General features: G+C 41.2%; 2 protein-coding genes across 4 annotated transcripts; both read right to left on the bottom strand.

Moving 5' to 3' along the window:
- Window positions 1–53: 53 nt before the first annotated feature.
- On the bottom strand, window positions 54–15,745 carry inpp5b (inositol polyphosphate-5-phosphatase B). 3 transcript variants are annotated; one of them, XM_079274976.1, is made up of 23 exons: window positions 15,520–15,745; window positions 14,721–14,800; window positions 14,302–14,399; window positions 14,082–14,111; window positions 13,863–13,973; window positions 12,396–12,527; window positions 9,401–9,494; window positions 8,376–8,531; window positions 6,963–7,064; window positions 6,586–6,700; window positions 5,570–5,686; window positions 4,999–5,186; window positions 4,769–4,880; window positions 4,545–4,654; window positions 3,973–4,108; window positions 3,717–3,827; window positions 3,439–3,604; window positions 2,912–3,147; window positions 2,506–2,613; window positions 2,033–2,117; window positions 1,247–1,374; window positions 1,029–1,140; window positions 54–581 (listed from the first exon to the last, which is right to left on the bottom strand). In XM_079274976.1, exons 1-23 carry the CDS (start codon window positions 15,574–15,576, stop codon window positions 472–474), a joined length of 2,694 nt encoding a protein of 897 aa, XP_079131102.1. In that variant the 5' UTR covers window positions 15,577–15,745; the 3' UTR covers window positions 54–471. The 3 variants fall into 3 exon arrangements, with proteins under 3 accessions (XP_079131102.1, XP_079131100.1, XP_079131101.1); XM_079274974.1 differs by lacking the exons at window positions 6,963–7,064; window positions 15,520–15,745 and having other exon boundaries at window positions 14,721–14,807; XM_079274975.1 differs by lacking the exons at window positions 12,396–12,527; window positions 13,863–13,973; window positions 14,082–14,111; ... (1 more) ...; window positions 14,721–14,800; window positions 15,520–15,745 and adding an exon at window positions 11,355–11,425.
- Window positions 15,746–18,062: 2,317 nt separating this feature from the next.
- On the bottom strand, window positions 18,063–20,355 carry LOC306782692 (uncharacterized protein; the record flags this gene model as incomplete). The annotated part of the gene is made up of 6 exons (XM_079276136.1): window positions 20,277–20,355; window positions 20,080–20,178; window positions 19,588–19,744; window positions 19,362–19,417; window positions 18,928–19,029; window positions 18,063–18,314 (listed from the first exon to the last, which is right to left on the bottom strand). The coding sequence occupies exons 1-6, from the start codon at window positions 20,292–20,294 to the stop codon at window positions 18,063–18,065; spliced, it is 684 nt and encodes a 227-aa protein (XP_079132262.1). The 5' UTR covers window positions 20,295–20,355.
- Window positions 20,356–21,577: the final 1,222 nt, after the last annotated feature.

Genomic DNA, 21,577 nt, shown 5'->3' with positions numbered 1-21,577 from the left:
AAAGCTGTGACAAATGTATTTTAGAAATTGTATTCTCATACAAACACACTGAGAAAAATAAACAATGTTGTTTATTTCTTTGATTGTAAAAAAAAATCATCAGTGACACACACACACACATTATCTCCAACCATTGTATGTATAAAAACAATTTGCTGTTGAGATCAGAAACATTAAAATACTAATTATTTGTTTAAATAAAATATACATACATTTCAAATTGTTACATCTCTACAGATGCTCAATGATATACAATAAACTGCACACTGCATCACTTTGTGATGTGTGCATTCACACATCACAAAGCTTGCTGTGTGTGAAACAATTAACATCAGATAAGAACAGTCACTGTAATTATACTACATATCTATACAAAGAGCCATCTAAGAAATCATTCAGGTTTATTTCAAATACTGGACTGTACAGTTCTTAGTGTTCCGCTTCAGCATACAGAACAAGCAGGTCCTCCATCTAGGAGGAGCCTTGGGCCAGGAAGTGCTGAAAGAACTCCTGAGTCTTCCTCTTTTCTGCAATATCCTGCTTGGTGGGCGACTTCAGGAGCAAGGAGGCAAAAATGGTGGCTATGCAGAAAGAAAACAAGTTATTCATATAGCATAGTACAACGTTTCATTTTCTTTAATGTTACACCTTTATTTGGAGGGTTATCTTTTTTGTTGTGATAGAGAAGATGAGAAGAAATTCAATGTCATAAATGATCATGTATATCATTTTTATAATTATCTGTACATTAGATGTTGCTACAATTCCTCCTGTTGCTATAATTTAATTAATATTCAACCATTATTTATACAGAGTAGGTTAAGTGAGCATCCATTCTCCAGTATTGAAATATAAAACAAGTTCAAACAGCCCTTGTGTCATAAACAGGTTATTTATTCATTTTCACTTCCTATGGCTTTATTTGTTAGTTTCCCTTCACTTTCTCAACATGCTGTCGAAAACACAAAGCAGCAGCTAATAATAACAACACATTCCCAAATGAAAGTGACATGCAACCTGCTTCTTACCCAAGATGTTGCCATCTAGTCGATTGCTAGCAGAATTCTTCAACAGCTCACGGAGAAAGGCAGCTAAATAGTTGAACACATTTTTATGGCACTGAGGTAGCATGGAAATAACCTGAAAACAAAAGAAATCAACATTATTGCAAAAAGCTAGAGATGAACATTTATGATTTAACACATCTTGGAATAGAGCGATGGGGATCAGTGGCTGTATCACTCACTTTCTCACACTGACTGGCATTGGAGCAGCTTTCTAGGCACTGCTGGTAAGAGGAGTAGGGAACCACAGGCTCTGGGAGGGCATCGAGGAAGAGAAGCAAGGCCTCTGCCGCTGAGTGGTTGCTGCCCGCTGCAGGTCAATACTGAGTCAAGGACGTAATTCTTGAGAAGCATCTGCATGTCTTGAAATGTAATTAGTGCAAAAATAAAACTATAATATACAGTTACATCCCAGGAGTCATTCAAAAGGAGCAGGTTGAAGCTACTACGAGGAACGTCCATTTTGTGTTGATGTTGGGGGCCCCTGTAGACAAAAGCGGTAGCGTTTCCGAGTCCGTTTAGAAAACCTCTCATTTTACTGCAGCAAGATCTTCTGACAGTCTTCCCAGCTCACTCATTGGGTCTGGTTCTCCCGTGCTTTCCCTCTAAAGGGCCCAGGAACATGGCACTGCGCCTCCAGCAGTGTGGTGTCTGTGTTGGCTTCCTCCTAGCCAGAGGAGCCGCTGCTGCGGCGTGGATACACTACAATCTGAAACACATCTCTTGTTCTTGCCCGATGGTTTTGATCGTCTCGTACTTATGTAGGTCGTATACAGGAGTCATTGTTAAATTGAGACAGTTTCATAACCAGTTTAAAGTTCCTCATAATACCTTTAACCAACAGAAATAAAGAGTAGTTATAAATAAAAAAGGGCTGAACAACAAATATGTATGACTGTGTAACTTCTTCAAATATTTCATAAAGATGAAAAAAAAATTCCAACGATGGCAATAGTGTTAAAGGATACGGAGAGAATCTGGAATGCCAGTGTCCAGGCAATCCCTTATTTCTGCAAATTCAGTTCGGAGCCCAGGTTGCTGAAATATGTCTTCCTGCAAATAGAGGACGGTAAATATCAAATCTGTCATTAAGTCAAGGAGGTAAATTACTAACAGCTTCACTTGGGCTGAAAATGCTCTTTTGAGTTAAGCCGCAGTAGAGCTGCAACGGACTTAATTCAAATCAGCAAAATCTTATGTTTAAATTATAAAAGATTTTAAGATTAATTCTCATTTTGCTTACTACTTGGTGCATGCAGCGACTTTCATGTATTTGTCCTTATACGCAAGACAAAAAAAGTTTGACAGGAGGCCAACAGTTAAATAATTCACTTTACGAATATGAGAATATTAGAAAATTGCCACAAAAATACGAAATCACACTAACGTGTTCTTTGATTTTATTACAGCACCAAAATAAAAGCTCCAGCAATTTTCTTACCTGATTGAGTGCATTGCGGAACAAGTGATCCACCATCATCCAGAGTTCTTTAGGAATGTCGAGAGGCTTTTCAGCGTTTCTGTCATCATCACCTCCGACCATCTCCGCCTGATGTTGAGAACAAACAAAAACACGCAGTTCAGTCACAATGGATTCAACTTAAAACATGAAACACTATAAAACTACAATTACCGCCTCGGGATGTATGCCTCCGCCAACCAGTCAAGTTGCAGTTTACATCCACCATCCACCAAAATGTTTGCGTGAAATGTCATAATTTCCGTATCAACTTTTGAATTATAGCCAAAAAACTAGTTTTATGCGGAAACAATGGCCTTTGACCACCACAATCTAGGAAGACATTTGTGCCAAATCTGAAGAAATATCTGCCCGTGGGACCACTAACCATGTCCCGGAGGGTCTCTTGCGGCATGTCCTGGATGGGCTCCCTTAGTTGGCACAATGAATGGATGGAGGAGCCGTAGCAGCTGGGCAGGTAGTTCCCCGTCACAGAGATGAAGTAGTCTTTGCCACGCTCCAGGTGGAGCACAAGGATGTCTTCTATCTGCTCCTTTCCAGCATTAAGTTCAGGCGCTGTTGAGCGGTTTACAAAAACCTCAAGCTCAATGTCCACAGAGCCACCTAGAAATTGAGAGAGATGCACGTTTAGTAAGTACGGGTGTGGCTGAACTGTCATGATTCACGAACTCATGCCTGCTGCAACAGTGAGTGACCATGTTGTGCTTCGGTCACTGAAGGAATACTGATCGAGGGTTTGTGAACCATCAACACATCTCTAATTACTTATCTTGCAAGACAAAAAAAAACATTGGAAGTGTGCATAACAATTTCTAAAACTTAAAAGGCAGGACAATGATGCTTGAATGAAATATGTGAACCCAGGGTGAAAAGCTTATTTTACGCGCTACTCACCCTGAGCAATAAAGCCTTTGGGAGGGTCGGCTGTGAGCCAGGGCTTGCAGTACGTGGACTCATTCGGCTTCTGGATAAACTCAAACTGACAAGGGACCTGCCCATCATTGAAGAGGCTCAGCGTCTCCGCCCGGCGCTGCATGTATTTCACGTCCTTAAAGTAGAACTGAAAGAAGAAGAGGGAGCGGTTCATGAGGCAAATTAGAAGAAAAAAATTCTTCTCCATTTCATGTAAATGTATCCTTGAATTGATCACTGAATGTGATGGGAAACTTCACCTCTCGCTTGGACAGAGTCACAGATGGAATGCACTCATTCTCCATTTTGTCTATATTGCGTACGATCTCTTCAAAGGTCTTCTTATAGACCTCAGCATTTACTTTCTTGATCTGTAGGAACAGAGAAGAAGAAACATGTTAGAGGCAAAGTAACAAAGCAGCATGGACATACAACAATACACTGGCAATAGAAAACAAGAGCCTGTTGACGTGAATCGAGCAGATAAGAGTTATATCCTAATGCAGAATCATTTACCCCGATGACAAGCAGGGAACTGACTGGTTTGTGGTCACTGGTCTTCAGAGTCATGTGACTCTGATAATGCTGTTGCATGATGTTCTTCCCTGTCCACAGGATACGGTCACACCACGCAGGCACGCGGCATTTTTCACTGAATGCACAAGAAAGCCAAGATATTAAAACTCAAGTAATTGTATTACAGTTACAGAAATATGGGTGGTTTGAGTGCAAATTAAAGTTTGTTGCAGTTTTCCGATTCATTAGCAAGAAGCCCCTTCACATGTAAAAAAAATAAATAAAAAGGGGGAAACATGAAAGACAAGCTGATATAACAAAAAGAGAAAATACCAGTTGCTGAAGTGTTGCATTTAAGTGTGACACGCCCTACACTATTTGCATTACATTACATTGGTTTTGACATAAACAAAGACAAAGCCACACTTTAAATGGAGAGATAAAGATTCACAGGAGAAGTTTCATTGTTGCAGTACTTGACATTTCAACTATCCTGACTCTAACTGTGAACATGATCTGACTATAAATGCTGCATTCTGCTGTTTCGCAGTCGTGCCTTCGTATGAGATTACCTTGTATCCCACTTGTCAGAGCCGGTGTCATATTTATAGGTTGGCTGGAAATCAATCTCTCCCTCCACAAAGCCAACGAACACCGCCTTCTCATCGATCTGCCTCTTGAGCTGAGGACCATTTGCAGCTGGTAAGTATGACGACTCATAAACACCAGTGATGAGTAAAGACTTTTTTTTTTTTTTTTTAAATAGCAGAAAGCAGAGTACCACATTGATAATCACCTGATCATAACTGTGCAGGGTCTCAAAGTCCTTTTTGCTTATTAGCTCCTTCACGTTTGAGACGTCAAGCTCAGTGATCCTGTAGTTGAGGTCTCCGATCCATAAAACCACACTGGTGAGGAAGAAACATGGAGAGAAAATATCGTCTCAGTTGGATATTGGATAAGAATTTTCATCTATACAGAAACTACTGAATACATATGATGTAACTGTGTAGTTTAATTTCATACTCATGCTTCATGATAGTAAGTAGAGGCTGGGTAGGGTCCAGCTGGCGAAACTGGAGACGACTGCATATGTCCTTGTAGTCTTGATTACGTCTCTCGTACTCTTCAATGTGGGCAGCGAGGTGAGAGTTGACCACGCAGATATCAGAGTTGTGGAAGCGGAACCGGACGGCCACGGCGCCCTTATTTCCCTTTGAATCAACGAGAAACTCAGATAACATAGACGGCAACGCAACTTAAAGCTCCTGCAAAAGGATTCAGAGAAAATGCATTATGCAGTGATATACAGTATATATATCCACCTTTGCTTGCAGAATTTAGAGTCATCAATTAACCTACGCTGCAGGTCTTTGGACTGTGGGAGGAAGCCGGAGAACACGGAGAGGACCCACGCTGACACGGGGAGAACAAGCAAACTCCACACAGAAGGCCCGTTTAGCCCGGGAATCGAACCCGGGCCTCTCTTGCTGCGAGGCGTCAGTGCAGGTGTAGCTTCTTATAATATACACAACACCAGCGTATTTACACGAGGATCAGTGCATGAAAGATTAAGACCTGTAAATTCCGTCCTTACCATCCGTCCCATGATGCCAGTGCCCACAGTCTCAGCCTCCACATCAGAGATGAACTGCGCATACTTCTTCTTCACATAGAAGATCAGCATGATGCCCACCAGTCGCACCAACTTCACCTGTAGCGGAACACGAGTAGAAATACAAACGTCAAACCATTAACCGAGTAATGTAACCTGCATATTGGCTGGATATTCTTTTATTTAAATGGCAGACAGTGGAGTTCACTTGACCCTGCAGCCACATGAAACATGCTTTCATACAGTTTTTTGCTGTTTACATCAGCTTCTTAACTATTTTTCACCCGCAACTACTGTGAACAACGACGACATTTACAGTTGAAGACATTTACTGTCATCTCCTGCCTTATCTCAAGGAAAACAGAAGTGAAAAGCACATCCCAGAATACAAAGTAGAGGCTGCAAAAACAGTTTGATAAGCCTCCCTGTCAAACATTCAGATGTGAAGGGGAAAACATTTATATTCCAGCTTGTTGAGCTACACAGTGTCAGTTACAGATCAGCCAAGTGTGCTTCAGTTGACAGTGGATGAAGAAATGACGCGACATTATACTGCCGATGTGACACACAGACGGACTGAAATCGCTCGAAGAAAACAGCCAAGAAAGGAGGAAGCGAACAAGCTAGAGTCAGCGCTGTGAGAAAAGGGAAGCAGACGAAAGTGAACACGGGGAAAGAGAAAGACAAAAAAGTAACTTAAAATACAAGGCCCCATTAAGCTCATCACATAAGCAGGGCTATCACGACTGTTCCTTGGGAATATCCAGTGTAATAATCCACGTAATGTGATGTAGACAGTTACTACTGTGTTTACTGTAACACAGAACACATCAAACACAATCAAAGAAAGTTATGGTAGCAGCATCCATATTAAAAAAAGAGCTAAACAAGCTCTACAGATAACATATAGTGGTCTGTTCACAGGCCCAGTCCACACACCAACTCGCTGTTAATAACTTTATTACCGGTAATACAGGAGAAAAAAAAGAGCTCCTTACTAAGGCATACTTGGCATCTAGGTGCAAGGCCTCCGACACGGCCTTCGTCCACTCCAGCTCCTTGGGTGTGTCATTGAAGAAGAAAGCCTCTTTGCTGAGGTCAAGCTCCTGAAAACTATCAGGAAGGGAAAACGGTAAAATGTTGATTTTTTTTTTTAGCTTTACTCAGTACTTTGCTCACTTTACTCAAAACTTTGCAAACGTAGGCAGGATCACACATAGCGCTGAATCTGAGGCGAGGTCCTGCTCTCCGACTTAAAAACAGGATCAATGGCTGCATACGTCTCACAGAGGTTCCACCAGGAAATATCTGTCTGTGTAGCGGGATTAAGCGGAGAACTGGGAGGCTATTCTCCAGCAGGGTGAACGGTACTCACCCCACGCAGTACATGTCAGGAGGGGTCGCAGTGCAGCTCAGCCAAGGACGGAGGCTTTCCTTCGGCATCTGTCCGTTCACATTGTATGTGCCGAGAAAGAAGCTGGAGGTATTGGAGAATAATATCATCTTTTGACCTCTGAGCAGCAACTTCAGTGGCTTGCTGAAGGTAACCTAAATTGTGAGAATTGGTAAAAGGACCCAACAGCAGCACAGAGCTCTGAATTTTGCGCTGACTGCCCTAATGTCCATACACTCAGCTAACTAGAACCATGCCGGAGCTGACTTTATACAGACTGCTGCTTTCCTTAGCTTCTTTCTTCTAATTTGCTTAATCAGCATAGATTTTCAGTACATTCTCAGTATGTACTGTTATACGAGATGAAAGCAGGCAACGCACATACATGTAACCTTTTCTGTATATCCGTTGTTTCCGATGATGGCAACTATCGAAGTCTATTTATTTCTATTCAGAGTCCTGGGCAGCGAAAAGGTAGGCTAACACCCCGGAGAGGTTGCGAGTCGGTCACATAGCAAACACAAACACATTCAGACAGGTTAGAGTTCCAAGGAACCTGAGCGTCATGTCTGGTGCGTGGGAGGAAATAAAAGCATCTTTCATTATATCTATACTCCTGTTTATTCTCTGCTACATTCTTTATGAAGGTTTAAACATTAAGGCACAGCTCTACCAGCAGGAGGCAGTGTCGGCATCATAGCAGAACCATGACTCCGACTTCAGCAAACGCTTACCGGTATTTTGAATCTGATAAAAAACACCCTGAGCTTCTGCCCTACATTGGTGCATGTTTTTTTGACAGTGTCTGAGACAGTGGAGCTGAATTTAGCAAAGACCCAAATACACAGAACTACAAAGCCACAGACTTCCTGTCACAACACAACACTTTAAGATCCACACTGTGCACACAGTCACACTGTGGGCTCCTCTGTTCCTGCATGAACCGAGAGACTCTTAACTTGTCAACAAAGTTTAGCTCAACGCAACTGTAAAGAAGCCCCGACCTAAACATCAGCACATTATTGATATAATTTTTAAATGAAATAAATACGTTGACATAACTTTACTGATTTGTTATTTATGATTAACATATTAAATCTTGCACCGGCAAATTAACAGGAATTAAAATTCAAGTGTAAACCTTTGTAATGAAGCAACTAATTGGTCAAAACTTCATGAGGAATTCCCGTATATAATGTATATAGTACAGAATGGAATAGAATAGATCAGCCCCATTGTCACCGACACCTGAGCCATCTATTTTAGTCAGTATGGCCCGAAATCAGTATCCGTACACCCCTAATGATCACCTAGTTCTACATCCAAGTCGCTGCACCAATCGGCCAAACACATGTACATTTTTTTAACCAGATTCATAACAAGCAAGTAAAATACCTGAAGTCCTCCGTGTACGTGTAAAGGTTCTCATTCTTCAGCAGCTCACACTTGATGAGGTTGTCTCGCAGGCCGAACTGAGGCATGGCCAGTATCTGAGCTTTGTTGGAGGTGGTGTGGCTGGATGAGCGCACCAGGTCATCCCGGTCCTCGCGACTGGAGACCCGGAGAGAAGAAATAACAGTGAGGTGTTGAGAGGAGGAGGGCCAGTTCAAGATAGAAAGAGAGTCATTTTGTCAAACTGGTGTGATTTCAGAGGGAACAAATGATCATAAACTATGCGTTTGGCTGTTTGTATGGACAGCTGCCAGGTCTCATTCAGGATACTCCAGCCTAACTACAACTGCTAAAAGCCTGGAATAAAAGTATGGATCAGCAGAGATGTCACACTCTGCTCCAGACTAACAGCCTCATCTACAGGAGATCATCACAGTGACAACAGGAACCCACACTATGCGGTGAAGCTCTATTTCCATGTTGTCAACATGGAATGAGGCTGAGGGGAGAGGAGGAAATGTAATATGTCCGGACCCTGGACTCTTCCAGGAATACGCTGGAACTGAACTCCGTCTTAGAGTATAGAGGCATTCCATCCAAAATAGCAGCACTGGCTTCCAGGTTAAACAACAGAACTGAGCACATTTGCATTTCAGGTTTTAGCAACTTTAAATAAATTAACGCTCATCACCAAGCTGCTGCCAGACAGGTACACACAGTATCTGTTGTAAAACATAGTATATGTATTAGGCTTTACTGAGCGTTATCTGCAAAATAGCTACTTTACTTTACTTGAGTAAGGATAAAAATGTATCATGTGAAGTAGCTCTAGTAGTGCTATGGATTAGCTTTTTGTGAGTGCCATCCCATTGTGATTGTTCTCATGTAGCAACACAAGCGTGCAAGTGATGCGATACACATTCCTGTCAATGGTTTCACACTATTCCACTGATCTACAGCCGGCGGTAATGCACCAAAGAAGACTGCTTGCTAGTACACATGGATACAAACATTAAAAAAGGCCTTACCTCTCTGGGACGGCATGGGCTTGTTTGGAATTCTGCGTGCCGCTGTTAGCACCTTTCTCCTTTTCGGAACTTCCCTTTTTTTCCGACGATTTCTCTGTTGGGGAAGAGCAGGAGAGAAAAGGGAGATTAATTTTCTTAAAAACTTGTTCACAATGTTAAACACAGAGCATAAAGGTTGACGACAGCATTACAGCACAATTCTACATGAGGTCCATTAGCACTGCCTGCTTTGAATCACAAACTAATATATTGTTTGCAGGTTGTCAGTTAAGACTGTGTGCCAGCTTCTGGGAGACCTTTCTACCAACATTATCTTAAACTCTGCCGCAGGTATCGACAGCCTGGGACGACTCACTCTAATGAGAAAGAACCCAACCCTTGGTAAACCCATATTTCAACTCTTTAACAAACTAATGTGGAGAATACATAATCATCACTAAGAATAAAAACAAACAGTACCACACGTCAGTCAAAAAAGTGCCGTGTCACAGCTCGGTTGTTGTGGTCAATGGACTGAGGCTGCCTTTTGCAGTGTGTTACAGTTATTGCATCCTAAGTAGCTGGAGCTAATGGGCTCGTGTGAAGTATGAGACAGCATGGCCCCTGTCTCCTGCAGCTTGGCAGGGAACACAGCTGGCTGCTCTGAAAGGGAAAGCCAAGTTCTTTCAATGGGAAATTAAACTCTACAAAGTTGAAGCAGACTACATTCAGGGTGCACCTGACCAACACGACCCAAAAGATGAGATACGTATACGCTTCCATGTTTGTAATCGTATTATTAACATGACCTTTACTTGGCAAACTGAAACCTACGATGCAGCGTTCAACGCAAGAACCCCACGGCTCAAATACACTGACATTAACTGACTGGACACGGATATATCAACAATACACCGACTAATAAACAATACTGCTTGAGACTGTTCACTGTTGTTTGCAACCTGCCGAAGACAGCTATGACACAATGCATAGGACTTCTATGGTTTATCATTAGTGAGTTACTTAAACCTAACCATTCCTGCAACCAGCACCTAAACCAATGAGGCTTTAGTGTGTGAGCTTCGTTGCTATTTCATGGCATATCCTACCTTCCTGCTGAGTAAGTGGCATGAAGTGTGACTAACTGCAGTTTCACACGCCTATCTGTGGTCGATCACAAGTCAGCATAAATGTAAAGTTATATCAGGGCTCAGGCACTTCAGTATTAAAAGAGTCTTCAACTACATCTGCACAAAGTTCAACGTTGAACAACTTCCCCCCCATGATAAAACGACAGGTAATAAACTGCAGGAGAACACATTCTGTGATTTACTTCTCTTGTCAACCGTTGTAAATAAAACAAACAAAAAGCAGACAGCAAGTAAGCCACCTTTATCTCATTGAGAGGCCAGAAGAAAGTTTACAGACCACTGATTTAAGCTAACAGGCTAACAAGTTAGCTTAGAGGATGACCCTCAAGTGGAAGTCTCTTAACTGAAAACAGGCAGAAAATAGAGTAGCACACTGAGAAGCGAGACACAACCAGTGTCCTAATGGATGACACAATTCTCCAAAACACGTTATTGCACCACCAACCACAGCAGGTGTGTAATTGTCTGTCACACAGCAACACCATGAACAGGACTAACGTTAGTTAATAACAGCCGTAAACTAGTGTATTAAGCTAACCGTCTATGAGGGCTAACATCCCGATAGCTTCACATTGAAGCAGGAACATATCACATTAACAATATAATTAGGATTTAAAAAACAAACTATTATCGCGCCTGACAAATACTGTCCCCTTTAGCTAAAGTTAGCTTCTTTGAAATAAGGACTAACGTTACCACACGCTACCATTAAGTTAGCTAGAAAGCGAGCTAATTAGCGTAGACTGCATGCCACAGATTTGTGCGATGGCATTTCCTTTCACCACCCATTAAAAAATAAACAAATGTAGGAATATTTTTCATACCAGAGTCTCTCATCACCCTAGACATCTCCCACGCATTCTGTGCAGAGGAGCAATGTCCAGTGTGCATCAGACCTACCCATGCTAACATGGTCGTGGGAGGAGTTTGCCTTCCCTCGCTGCAGAGACGGGAGGCTGAACAAACAGATCGAGTATGTAGATAACGCGACCGGAAGGTGACACCACAGCGGTATCACGAAAGGAAGTTAAGCTCTTGCATTTCAAGAATATAAATACATTGAATAAATACTTATATAGCTTATTTTAACACCCTGTAAGAACCAGATGGATGCAAAACGTGGCATGATTTGCATATGAACATTACATCTTTGTTTGTTCCTTGACATACTTTTTACACTATATATATATATTTGCATTAACATGCGTGTTATAAACAGTATGGCTCTAATCTAAAATGCAAAAACATCATGTGGAATGAAATCTGTGTGAAATTGGCCATCAACATCAGACAAAGTAAACAAACTTTACATATAAAAAGCCAACAATTATTTGTACAGTATAGTATTTGTATTCTTTGTATAGACCATTTCAAAATGAATTGCATTGAACAGCCTGGGTCCATAGCTTTACTTCATGTTAGCTTAGGTCAAGTTTACAAATGTAAAATGGTCTATATTGTTACTTTAGAAGTAGAAGGTACTTTACTTACAAAACGTAAATGAAATGGAGCCATAATTAGTGTCATTAGTTACACTTGTGTCTATTCTGCTGACACATTAAGCCTATTTTGTGACTGGTTTCGTCCTCCACATGGCTCTCTAACAGTTATGAGTGCATTTGTTACAACTCATACACAGGTTGGTCCAATTGCACTTCAAGGAAATGGTGCTTTCAAAACTACCTGGTTTCATCATGAAACCCTTTGATGTAGACTTTTATCTGCGTGAGCAAACACCAAAGAGATAAAGACGAGCATCTCATGTCATCCACTGCACAAATACTGATAGACCTATTCCATTTCACTGAAGTTTTATTGGACATGAACTGGCTGTGAAATTCTGCAAATAGAAATAAATTACAAACCTGTTTTCCGGTGCTGGTTGAGTTTAGCGAGTGGGGCAAGGGCCTGTTTGACAACTCCCTGGCCTCCGGTGGCGTTGTGGTACTTGCTGATCCAGTCAAACTTGGGTGCCTGTGTGGTTGACTTGCAAACATCTGAAGAAAGATCGACAGAGAGAGAGCATGAGAATAAGAATAAGTTAGGATAATCACAATAGTTTGCCAGTGAAGAATACAACAAGAGGCAAAAGTGGTGAGGATAGAGCAACAGTAATGGTAAGATTCATGCTATAAACAAGAGTAGAGTATCTGCTCCATTAAAGAAATAAAAAAGCGGTATTTCTAAGCAAAATCTTTCTATTTCTTGCTCTTATATATAGGTCTTACTTCAAGTTTGTAAGAGCAGCTCCAAACTTTGTGCTCTACTGCTTTAAATGAGGCTTCAAGTTACAGGCGCTGCAGTGCATTAAAGACATCTCACTCTTATCTGCTTACCTTTACCACTTCCCACACTCTTCCTTTTAACAACAGGTGCAATGTCATTCAATCGTTCCATCACTGGTATCCCTCACCCGGTTCAAAGCCTTTGTGGCTTATCTTAGAGTACCACAAAAAAACAACATTCATCAGTCGTTGTCCGTGCTCACGTGGAGTTTCCACCGGGAAAAATAGTGAGCCGGTGTCAAAGGTGACACATCCCTAACAAAAATAACCTTTCAATGGCCCATTCCATTCAGATGCACAGGAAGCAGAAAGTAAAAAGCAGTTCAAGAAACGCATTAAAGCTGAAGATGTACCTCCTTTTTTAAAACTGTTCGCATGACGCTCACACTTAGTGTAAAAAAAAGACAAAAAGAGTACACAATCCAAACTCCACCCCTTCTCTCTCTCCCTCTCTTTCGCTCTTTTCTCAGCCATGCATCATGTACACACCCAGTAACTGACAGCCGAAGTGACACCACCAGTGTGTAGTTCTAAAATGGTGTTAATTGTGAACCACAGCCACCAACTGTCTCAAAGAATGTGTTTGTGTACCGTTTTTTGAATACATTTTCCTGTAAACTGTCAAATTTAAAAACTAAAAGGTCTGTTTAAGTTTGCCACATAATGTAACCTGAAGGCAACTGAAGACTGGCTGAGCAGGTTTCCTCCGAAAACAGATAATTAGAGCAGCAGATTATTTAGACTTTTTCAGCGCATCCACTTCCTGTTGCTCGGACAAGAAAAAATGTAAACGATATGAACTGCTAAACCCAAATGCATGAAAATAAGTGAGGGTCCAAGATACTGCATTGTTTGAATGAATAGTATTTTCCCCACACGCGGTTTCCTTGCCAATGTCATCTCAGTTAAACTCATTTTCAAAGGGCATTTTTCTCTGTAAATTTCCCCAAACTGTAGAATTTTTCAAAGGCTGTGACCATTCTCAGTAAAATAAATTAGAGCTGTGTGTCTTGAGAAAATATCACACATCTCTGAAGGCTGACCTACCACTCCACGCCCTGTTGACCTCACTGAGGAAGAAACGCGAGTGGGAGCCAAAGGGAAGTCTGAGCTCTAAATCCTCTTCCTGGAAACTGACTCTCACTTTAGTATCAGCACCTAGAATCAGATATGAACACAGGAAACAATGTGATGTTCAATTTCATGCAGTGGATCAGTTATGTAGCATTTCATGATAGAGCTGTAATGTTAATGAGTGCAACTCACCCACAACTGCAAGTTGCTCTGGTGAGGAAACTTAAAAAAAAAAGAAAAAAAAAAAAAAAAAGAGTGCAGCATGACAAATGTGTAAGGGCCCTTTAGATAAATTACTACCATGACATTTTTTCACTAGAAACAATAGTTATCTTGAGGAACACATTATTATCTGTCTCTCTCCTTTTTAATTGCCCGTCTGTTGGCAATGCAACAAATGAACGCAGCTCACCCTCCACCACAGCGAAGTCGAGGGAGATGGGTATGATGTCCTCCAGTGACACGTCATCAGCAGTGACAGCCATCCTTCGATGGGTATAAATAAAGATTCTACAAAATGTTAAAATTGGATTTAGTTAGCAGTCTGAAGGCACATGCATGGGGATGGCACAACAAAATTTACTTTTAAATATAATGCAAGCCGATACAGGCGTGCAGCTCTGCAGTAAACAGCATTTTTTTCGGATGATATATAATTTGGGTTTCTGTGTCAGACATGAGGATGCAACTCTGTGGTCATTTCTTTAGGCCAGTTTGTGACATTGCACAATCCTGTCACTCCCTCTCTCTACATTAGCCTTTGAATACAAGCATATTGTACAATAATACAGCCATATTATAACTACATTTATACTACATTTTAAAACTCACGCATGCTCTTTTGTAGACTCCACCAATCCCAGCAGTCTGCTCTCTGTAAGGTTATCAAAGAAGACGTCACATTGGACAGCATGTTTACAGTTTAGTTAAGGATATAGTGGAAATATGTTCATGGGTTTTCCTTCAGTTGCACCTTATATTTCACATTTTACCATGACCTTACCCTCATTTCAACTTATTCTTCATTTAATACAGCATAACAAGTGTTAGGTGTCCCAGAGTATTTCCATTTCATTCTAATTCCTCTACACAATATATATATTTTTACATTTATCTGAAATATTTAGTTACCTTACAAATTAATAATTTACATATTAACTGCATCAGCAGAATATAAAATAGGATACATTAAGCGGCTTAACAGAATGTAAAATAGTTAAGATAACCTCCACCATACACAACATTAAAATGCTGTTTAAAGGCTCGTGGTCATCAATAATAGTCAAATATTACATTATACAAGTCTGCTGCATTAAAAGTACTTTTCATGTTGTTATTAGGTGAAGGATATATATCTCTTCCTTTATGACAAAGCAGCAGCTGGTGACACAAAGCTGCCGCCTTGTGGATGAAACGTCTCACTACAAAATGTGGCCCAAATCCTTGGGAAGTCAGTCACACCCGATTTGGCTACACTCGTGCTGTAAACTACGCGCACTGTAAATACGTCGCCTGGATTACAGTCGCAGCCCAAGTGTTGTAGGCTACTATTTATTGATAGATGTCAACCGAGAGCCTTAATCTCACAAGCCCCTCTCCGAGCTCTGGTACTCTCCAACTCAAAGGATACTGTGATGCAGTTTTCTTCCCTCTCCAAAGTTTCCTGAATTGCGACGGATTGATCCATAGCGAGGACCTGTGTGACAAGTTCTCCTCTCCACACTCGACAATACGCGGAGATTCGAGTTACTCCAGTTGTTCCTCTTTAAACACACAGATACTCTTCAGGGTCCCGGGGCAATCCGACATTATTCCCTTTCCGATACTTTCTTCTTCCTCCTGCGCTGCTGCTGGCTCGGCCCAGTCTGCCACGCACTGATTCGGGATCGCGCCCGCGCTGACGTCACATCTGGGCTGTCATCAGCTGGGTTTGGTTTTGGATTTAGGCCTCAAGCGTTCGACCCGAACAGGATTATGTCCCACAATAGAGCCGCATCCCCGCGTCTACAAAGTTGTGTCACAGCTTTCGAGGAGGTTTGATGAGCCATCAGGTCAATTAAGTGGGTTTTTGTTGGAGTTAAAACCAAACTGTGATTCATTTATCCAGTTTAAAATGACTGGCTTAGTAATACATCTTGTTTTAAACAAAAAATCCAGGAACTGATATTTGGGCATTTAAGCCTATACACAGAATTGGCACAGACCCCATTGAAGTTGTCCATCCATACTTAAAATCTATAGCTACTCTGAAAACAAAGCACAAGAACTGTGACCGAGGTGGCTGAGTGGGACATTTCACAGCGTAAAAAATGAACTTGCAGTGCTCTGTGGTGGACACACTGTAATGTGTTGACACTGTTTCTAAACCACCTTAAACCTAGACTGGCATTTCCATCTTATAGTTTATTGTTACTCGTGATATGATGAACTTGCAATTCAGTTTTCTGCAAAAAGTTTTACAGTCATGCAGGGAGAGACAAAATAATCCAATTTCTGCCATTCGTTTGGCCGAAAGCTTGTTATTACTGTAGACAAATTGTCTCATGAATCTGATTTGAAGTTCGCTCATGAATGAGATTTTGAAGGGCTTTCATTTTGAAATGCTACATCAGAATGTCCTGGTACTCTCTGAGTGACACCTTGAGGTGGTCATTAACCTGGAGTGAAATGAATTTGTAACTAAGCACCATTTCCTCTAAAATCTCATCTGAAATTAGACAAATTGTCTCATGAATGTGATTTGAAGTGAGCTCGTACTGTAAGACCAACATTTAAATCTGATGATGATATCTGTTCACATCAGCTCTCTGGTGATGGAAGAAGTATTCAGATTCCTCTACCCAAATAAAAGTACCAACATTCCAATGTGTAAATACTCAGTTCCATGTAAAGGCCACAAGCCAAAACAAAGCAATGTATTGTACCTGATAAGCTTAACTCATGTTGTTTTGGATGTAAAATCATATTCTTAAAATGAATCAGTAACTTTAGCTAAATGTAGTGAAGCAGAGAGTTGCCTCTGAAATGTGAAGTCGAGGTAAAAAAAGGACATACTCAAGCAAAGGAACTCAAAATTGTACTTGATTAGTTTTTTAATAAGACACCATTTTGGAAATTCATAGGACTTTACGTTTCAGAACAACCCGTTTTGCTGCTATGAGCACCGAGAAATGTCACCTTTCACCCCACTCTATGAAAAATATGTGACTTCATCAAATGAAGATTAATCTGACATATAGTTTATTAGATTAATTTCATCACAAAACTAATTACGAATAAATTGTAATAATTCTTATTTCATTTAACATTTACATGACCCATTATACCGTAAAATATACTTTGTAAACCAGACAGTAGACATCCAACTCACGATTCACAAAAATATTAGACAAAGAGGAGCCAAATGTACTAAATTGCACAATACATTAAGCTTAAGCAAACCTTCACAACACCCTGTAACAGCTCGATATTTGTGCTTCATAAAGTGCATTATCTACGGAGAGGTTTTGGTAATAAAACATTTATAACCATGTCAACATACAATGTTGTGTTGAGGCTCTCCCAACCAAAAAACGAAATGTGCCGACAGTCAGTTTAAAGTGAGAAGGCTTAAAACAAAAAGAGATTTGGCTTCCTTTAAGAAGACAGCATTGGAATTCAATTACAGTTACAGGCTCAAGGTTATGGCTCAAACACACCGTAAGACTTTAGCTGTCTTAAATTATTTCTTAAAGCTTCACTGAGAAGGATGTTTATTTGAATATATCATTTTGTTCATTATGAAGGTGATTTTCACCTTCAATGTGAAGTGGTGTGAAGACTGAATTGCAGCTGGCATGTTTTCTTTCTTGATTCCTGAAGTTGATATCGTTTTTTATTTCGAAATACTGTTCAGAGACATTTTTGATGCTCTTGAACCAAAGATAAAACGTGATTGGGACATTTTAAGAAAACAAGTAACGAAGTCAACATTGTAGCCGAGGCATTACATAATCCCATACATATATACATTACAATCACATGTGAATATCAGTGAGATAAATGGGTGTAATAGAGTTAACTTCTGCATGGCTAAGCTTATTATTATTTTTTACCTGGAGGGACTGAGAGTTACACAAAGCTCTGATTACCTAATGACCCACAGGGCAGCCGAGCAAGCTCCTATTCAGTCACTCACATCAGCAAAGTGATGGCGAGCAGGCAAAGTAAAGAAGCAATCAATTCTGTGTGATGATGAGGACCTCTTGTGGAGGAATTGGGGACATGCAGCGTACCATTCAACCAGAGGCAGGAGGTTGTTGTGGCGTTGCAGCACTCTAGATGACATGGGGGTTCTGTGGCGGTCTTGCATGGGGTTTCGTCAGAACAGTTGGTGGTGCAACCTGCTGTCCACTTCATTTTGGATTCTACCGTCTCCTTTTTCAGCTGCAAAGGCAATAGTGAGTGAGAAAGAACAGTGTCAAAGCTACAGTACAAGTGGTTGAAAGTCAAATGTTTGTTTTCTGTCTATTCATTGTTATATATATATATATTGTAACATATATTTATTTATATCATAACATGTGTTATGCTGAGAAAAGTTGAAAGTGCTGATGCGGGGCTTTCACATGTTACATCATCATGCCTTCAGATGTAAAATTATTTTTGAAAGAATTTTAAAACAGTGAATTATAAATATATTCAGTGATTTAGAGGTATACATGGACAGTCAATGATGGTGTGCAAACAAATGTTTTATTTATAATATAAATTCACTTTATTAACTCAAACTGTTCAATAAAACCAAAGATGTATTAATTTTTCTCATATTTAGGGTTCCTGGCAGCTATATACGTTGTTAAATTGACAAATTGTTAAGAACATTTTATGCATTTGTGCTGAAGAAACAGATGTATGTTGGGCAAGGACAATTTAAATGGTGCTAATCAAAGACATTTTTCTCAGTCGTTGATTCGCACCTTTTAAATTGAATGAATAGAAAGCCAGCAAACAATGAACCAAAATGTTCCTGGACTTTTAAAAAGTGAGCAGTTCTCACCTGACAGTGTGGCTGTGAGTCGGAGCACATTTGGGCTGCTGCATTTACAAAATTGGTGTAGCAATTGGTACCTTCACAAGTACCTCTATGGCATTTGTTTCCCTGGAAAAAACAGCAACACATAAGAAAGGATGATACTAATCTGACTTCCACTTTTTGGCAAATTGTTATATTGTTCTAGAAATGTATTTACAATAACTATTGAATTATTGTCAGAAAGTTATTAGAACCACTGGGAAATGTTTAAAGGTCAACGTTGTGTACAAATACTCTTTTTAGACAATGTCAGTTGTTAGCGGTTAGTCACAAAGATAATCTGTGACTGAAGAGACAGAATGAACTAAACTGAGTGACACACACAACTCTCTATAGCCTTCTGCTCACATCCATTCACATGCCAACACACACTCACAAATGCAGCCTTTTGTCCTTACATTGTTTGCTGTTGTGGTGGGTGTTGTTGTAATGGCTGGTGGCATGGTTGGCATTACTAAAATCATAAATAAAAAGAGTAAAATATGAAAGAAATTGCCAACCAACTACTAAAAGTGCACACATGCAAACATGCAGTTGTGACATAAAATGTCATAATTTGTAAGGACAGTGTGAAGATGATAACATAAATAAAACAATTATGAGAGTCATGAAGAGTCTGTTTACCTGTGGGTTTCATCATCATGGATGCAAAACTGCTATTGAGGCAGCCAGTAGAATTGCAGCAGTTTATAGAGCAGTTGGTCTGATAGGCGTTGGTGCAACTATCAGCACAGGAGCTGCTGCAGCTAACACTGTAGCACATGTCCACCTGTCTAATCAGCTGATACATTGCAGAATGACACATTGGAAGGTATATTTAAATTACTTGTCGCTGACCATATAGCACAAGCAAATAATATACGGAATAATGTAGAGAGTAAAAGTGTAAAGTGTACACACCCTTACTTTCAGTTACTTGGAGAAACTACTCCATATTTTGATTTGTCAAGTGCTTCTATGGATTACTGATACAATACATCTTCTGTATATTTAGCTGCATGTGCATACATACGCTGTGATGCATTTCAGGACATATTATAATTTGTCATACAAAATACATCAAATAGTTTTGTTGGATGGTTCAAAAGGTTGTGTCAGTGTCATTTGCCTCCCTACCTGACACTGGCAGACATCATCAGCACATAAAGTGGCATTCTGACTGGTGTACATTGTATAGCAGTCTGAGTAGTTACAGATGAATGAGGGGCACTCTATCTGTGTTTGAGAGAGAGGAAAGGCGCATGATCAAGATGAGAGGTTAAAGGGAAACACGTTATATTACAATACACGCCTCTCTGATAAGGTGGACTTACCATCATGGTTCCATTCATACACGGCTTGTCTGGGGCAAAAAGATGGACGTTACAATTAAAGATAGGGAAAGAAATTAAAATAAAATAGTTTTTCTTTTTTACATTTTAACATGGAAAATAAACCCTGGGAAGTTAACACCTTATTAAGCGGTGAAACAAAACATACCAGTGGAGTTTGATGACGGACTGGTGGACATCATTGAGGTCATGGAACCACTTGTGGGCATGCCGGAGCTGGACTGGGTCACGGCTGTAGAGGGGGAAGAGGTGGTTCCTGAATTATTAGTGCTGATTGAATTAAAAGTGGTGATAGAAGTTGAAGATGCAGTATTGGCAGTGGTTGCTGTGCTGGTGCCAGACTGTATGGTGATTGCTGACCCCCCCGAGGTGGTCGTGGTTGTAGGCGACTGTGTGGCAGTGGTGGATGCTGAGCCCCCGGAGGTTGCTGTGGTCGTGAGAGACTGGGTGGAAGTAGTGGTTGCTGTACCTCCAGAGGTGGTCGTGGGGGACTGGGTGGAAGTAGTGGTTGCTATACCTGCAGAGGTGGTTGTGAGAGACTGGGTGGAAGTAGTGGTTGCTATACCTCCAGAGGTGGTCGTGGGGGACTGGGTGGAAGTAGTGGTTGCTATACCTGCAGAGGTGGTTGTGAGAGACTGGGTGGAAGTAGTGGTTGCTATACCTCCAGAGGTGGTCGTGGGGGACTGGGTGGAAGTAGTGGTTGCTATACCTCCAGAGGTGGTCGTGGGGGACTGGGTGGGAGTAGTGGTTGCTATACCTCCAGAGGTGGTCGTGGGGGACTGGGTGGGAGTAGTGGTTGCTATACCTCCAGAGGTGGTCGTGGGGGACTGGGTGGAAGTAGTGGTTGCTATACCTCCAGAGGTGGTCGTGGGGGACTGGGTGGAAGTAGTGGTTGCTATACCTCCAGAGGTGGTCGTGGGGGACTGGGTGGGAGTAGTGGTTGCTATACCTCCAGAGGTGGTCGTGGGGGACTGGGTGGAAGTAGTGGTTGCTATACCTCCAGAGGTGGTTGTGAGAGACTGGGTGGAAGTAGTGGTTGCTATACCTGCAGAGGTGGTCGTGGGGGACTGGGTGGAAGTAGTGGTTGCTATACCTGCAGAGGTGGTTGTGAGAGACTGGGTGGAAGTAGTGGTTGCTATACCTCCAGAGGTGGTCGTGGGGGACTGGGTGGAAGTAGTGGTTGCTATACCTCCAGAGGTGGTCGTGGGGGACTGGGTGGGAGTAGTGGTTGCTATACCTCCAGAGGTGGTCGTGGGGGACTGGGTGGGAGTAGTGGTTGCTAT

Source organism: Melanostigma gelatinosum, assembly GCF_949748355.1.
Source record: "Melanostigma gelatinosum genome assembly, chromosome: 9".
In the NCBI taxonomy this organism is placed as follows: Eukaryota; Metazoa; Chordata; class Actinopteri; order Perciformes; family Zoarcidae; genus Melanostigma; species Melanostigma gelatinosum.
This window is presented reverse-complemented; position numbering and strand designations above follow the sequence as displayed.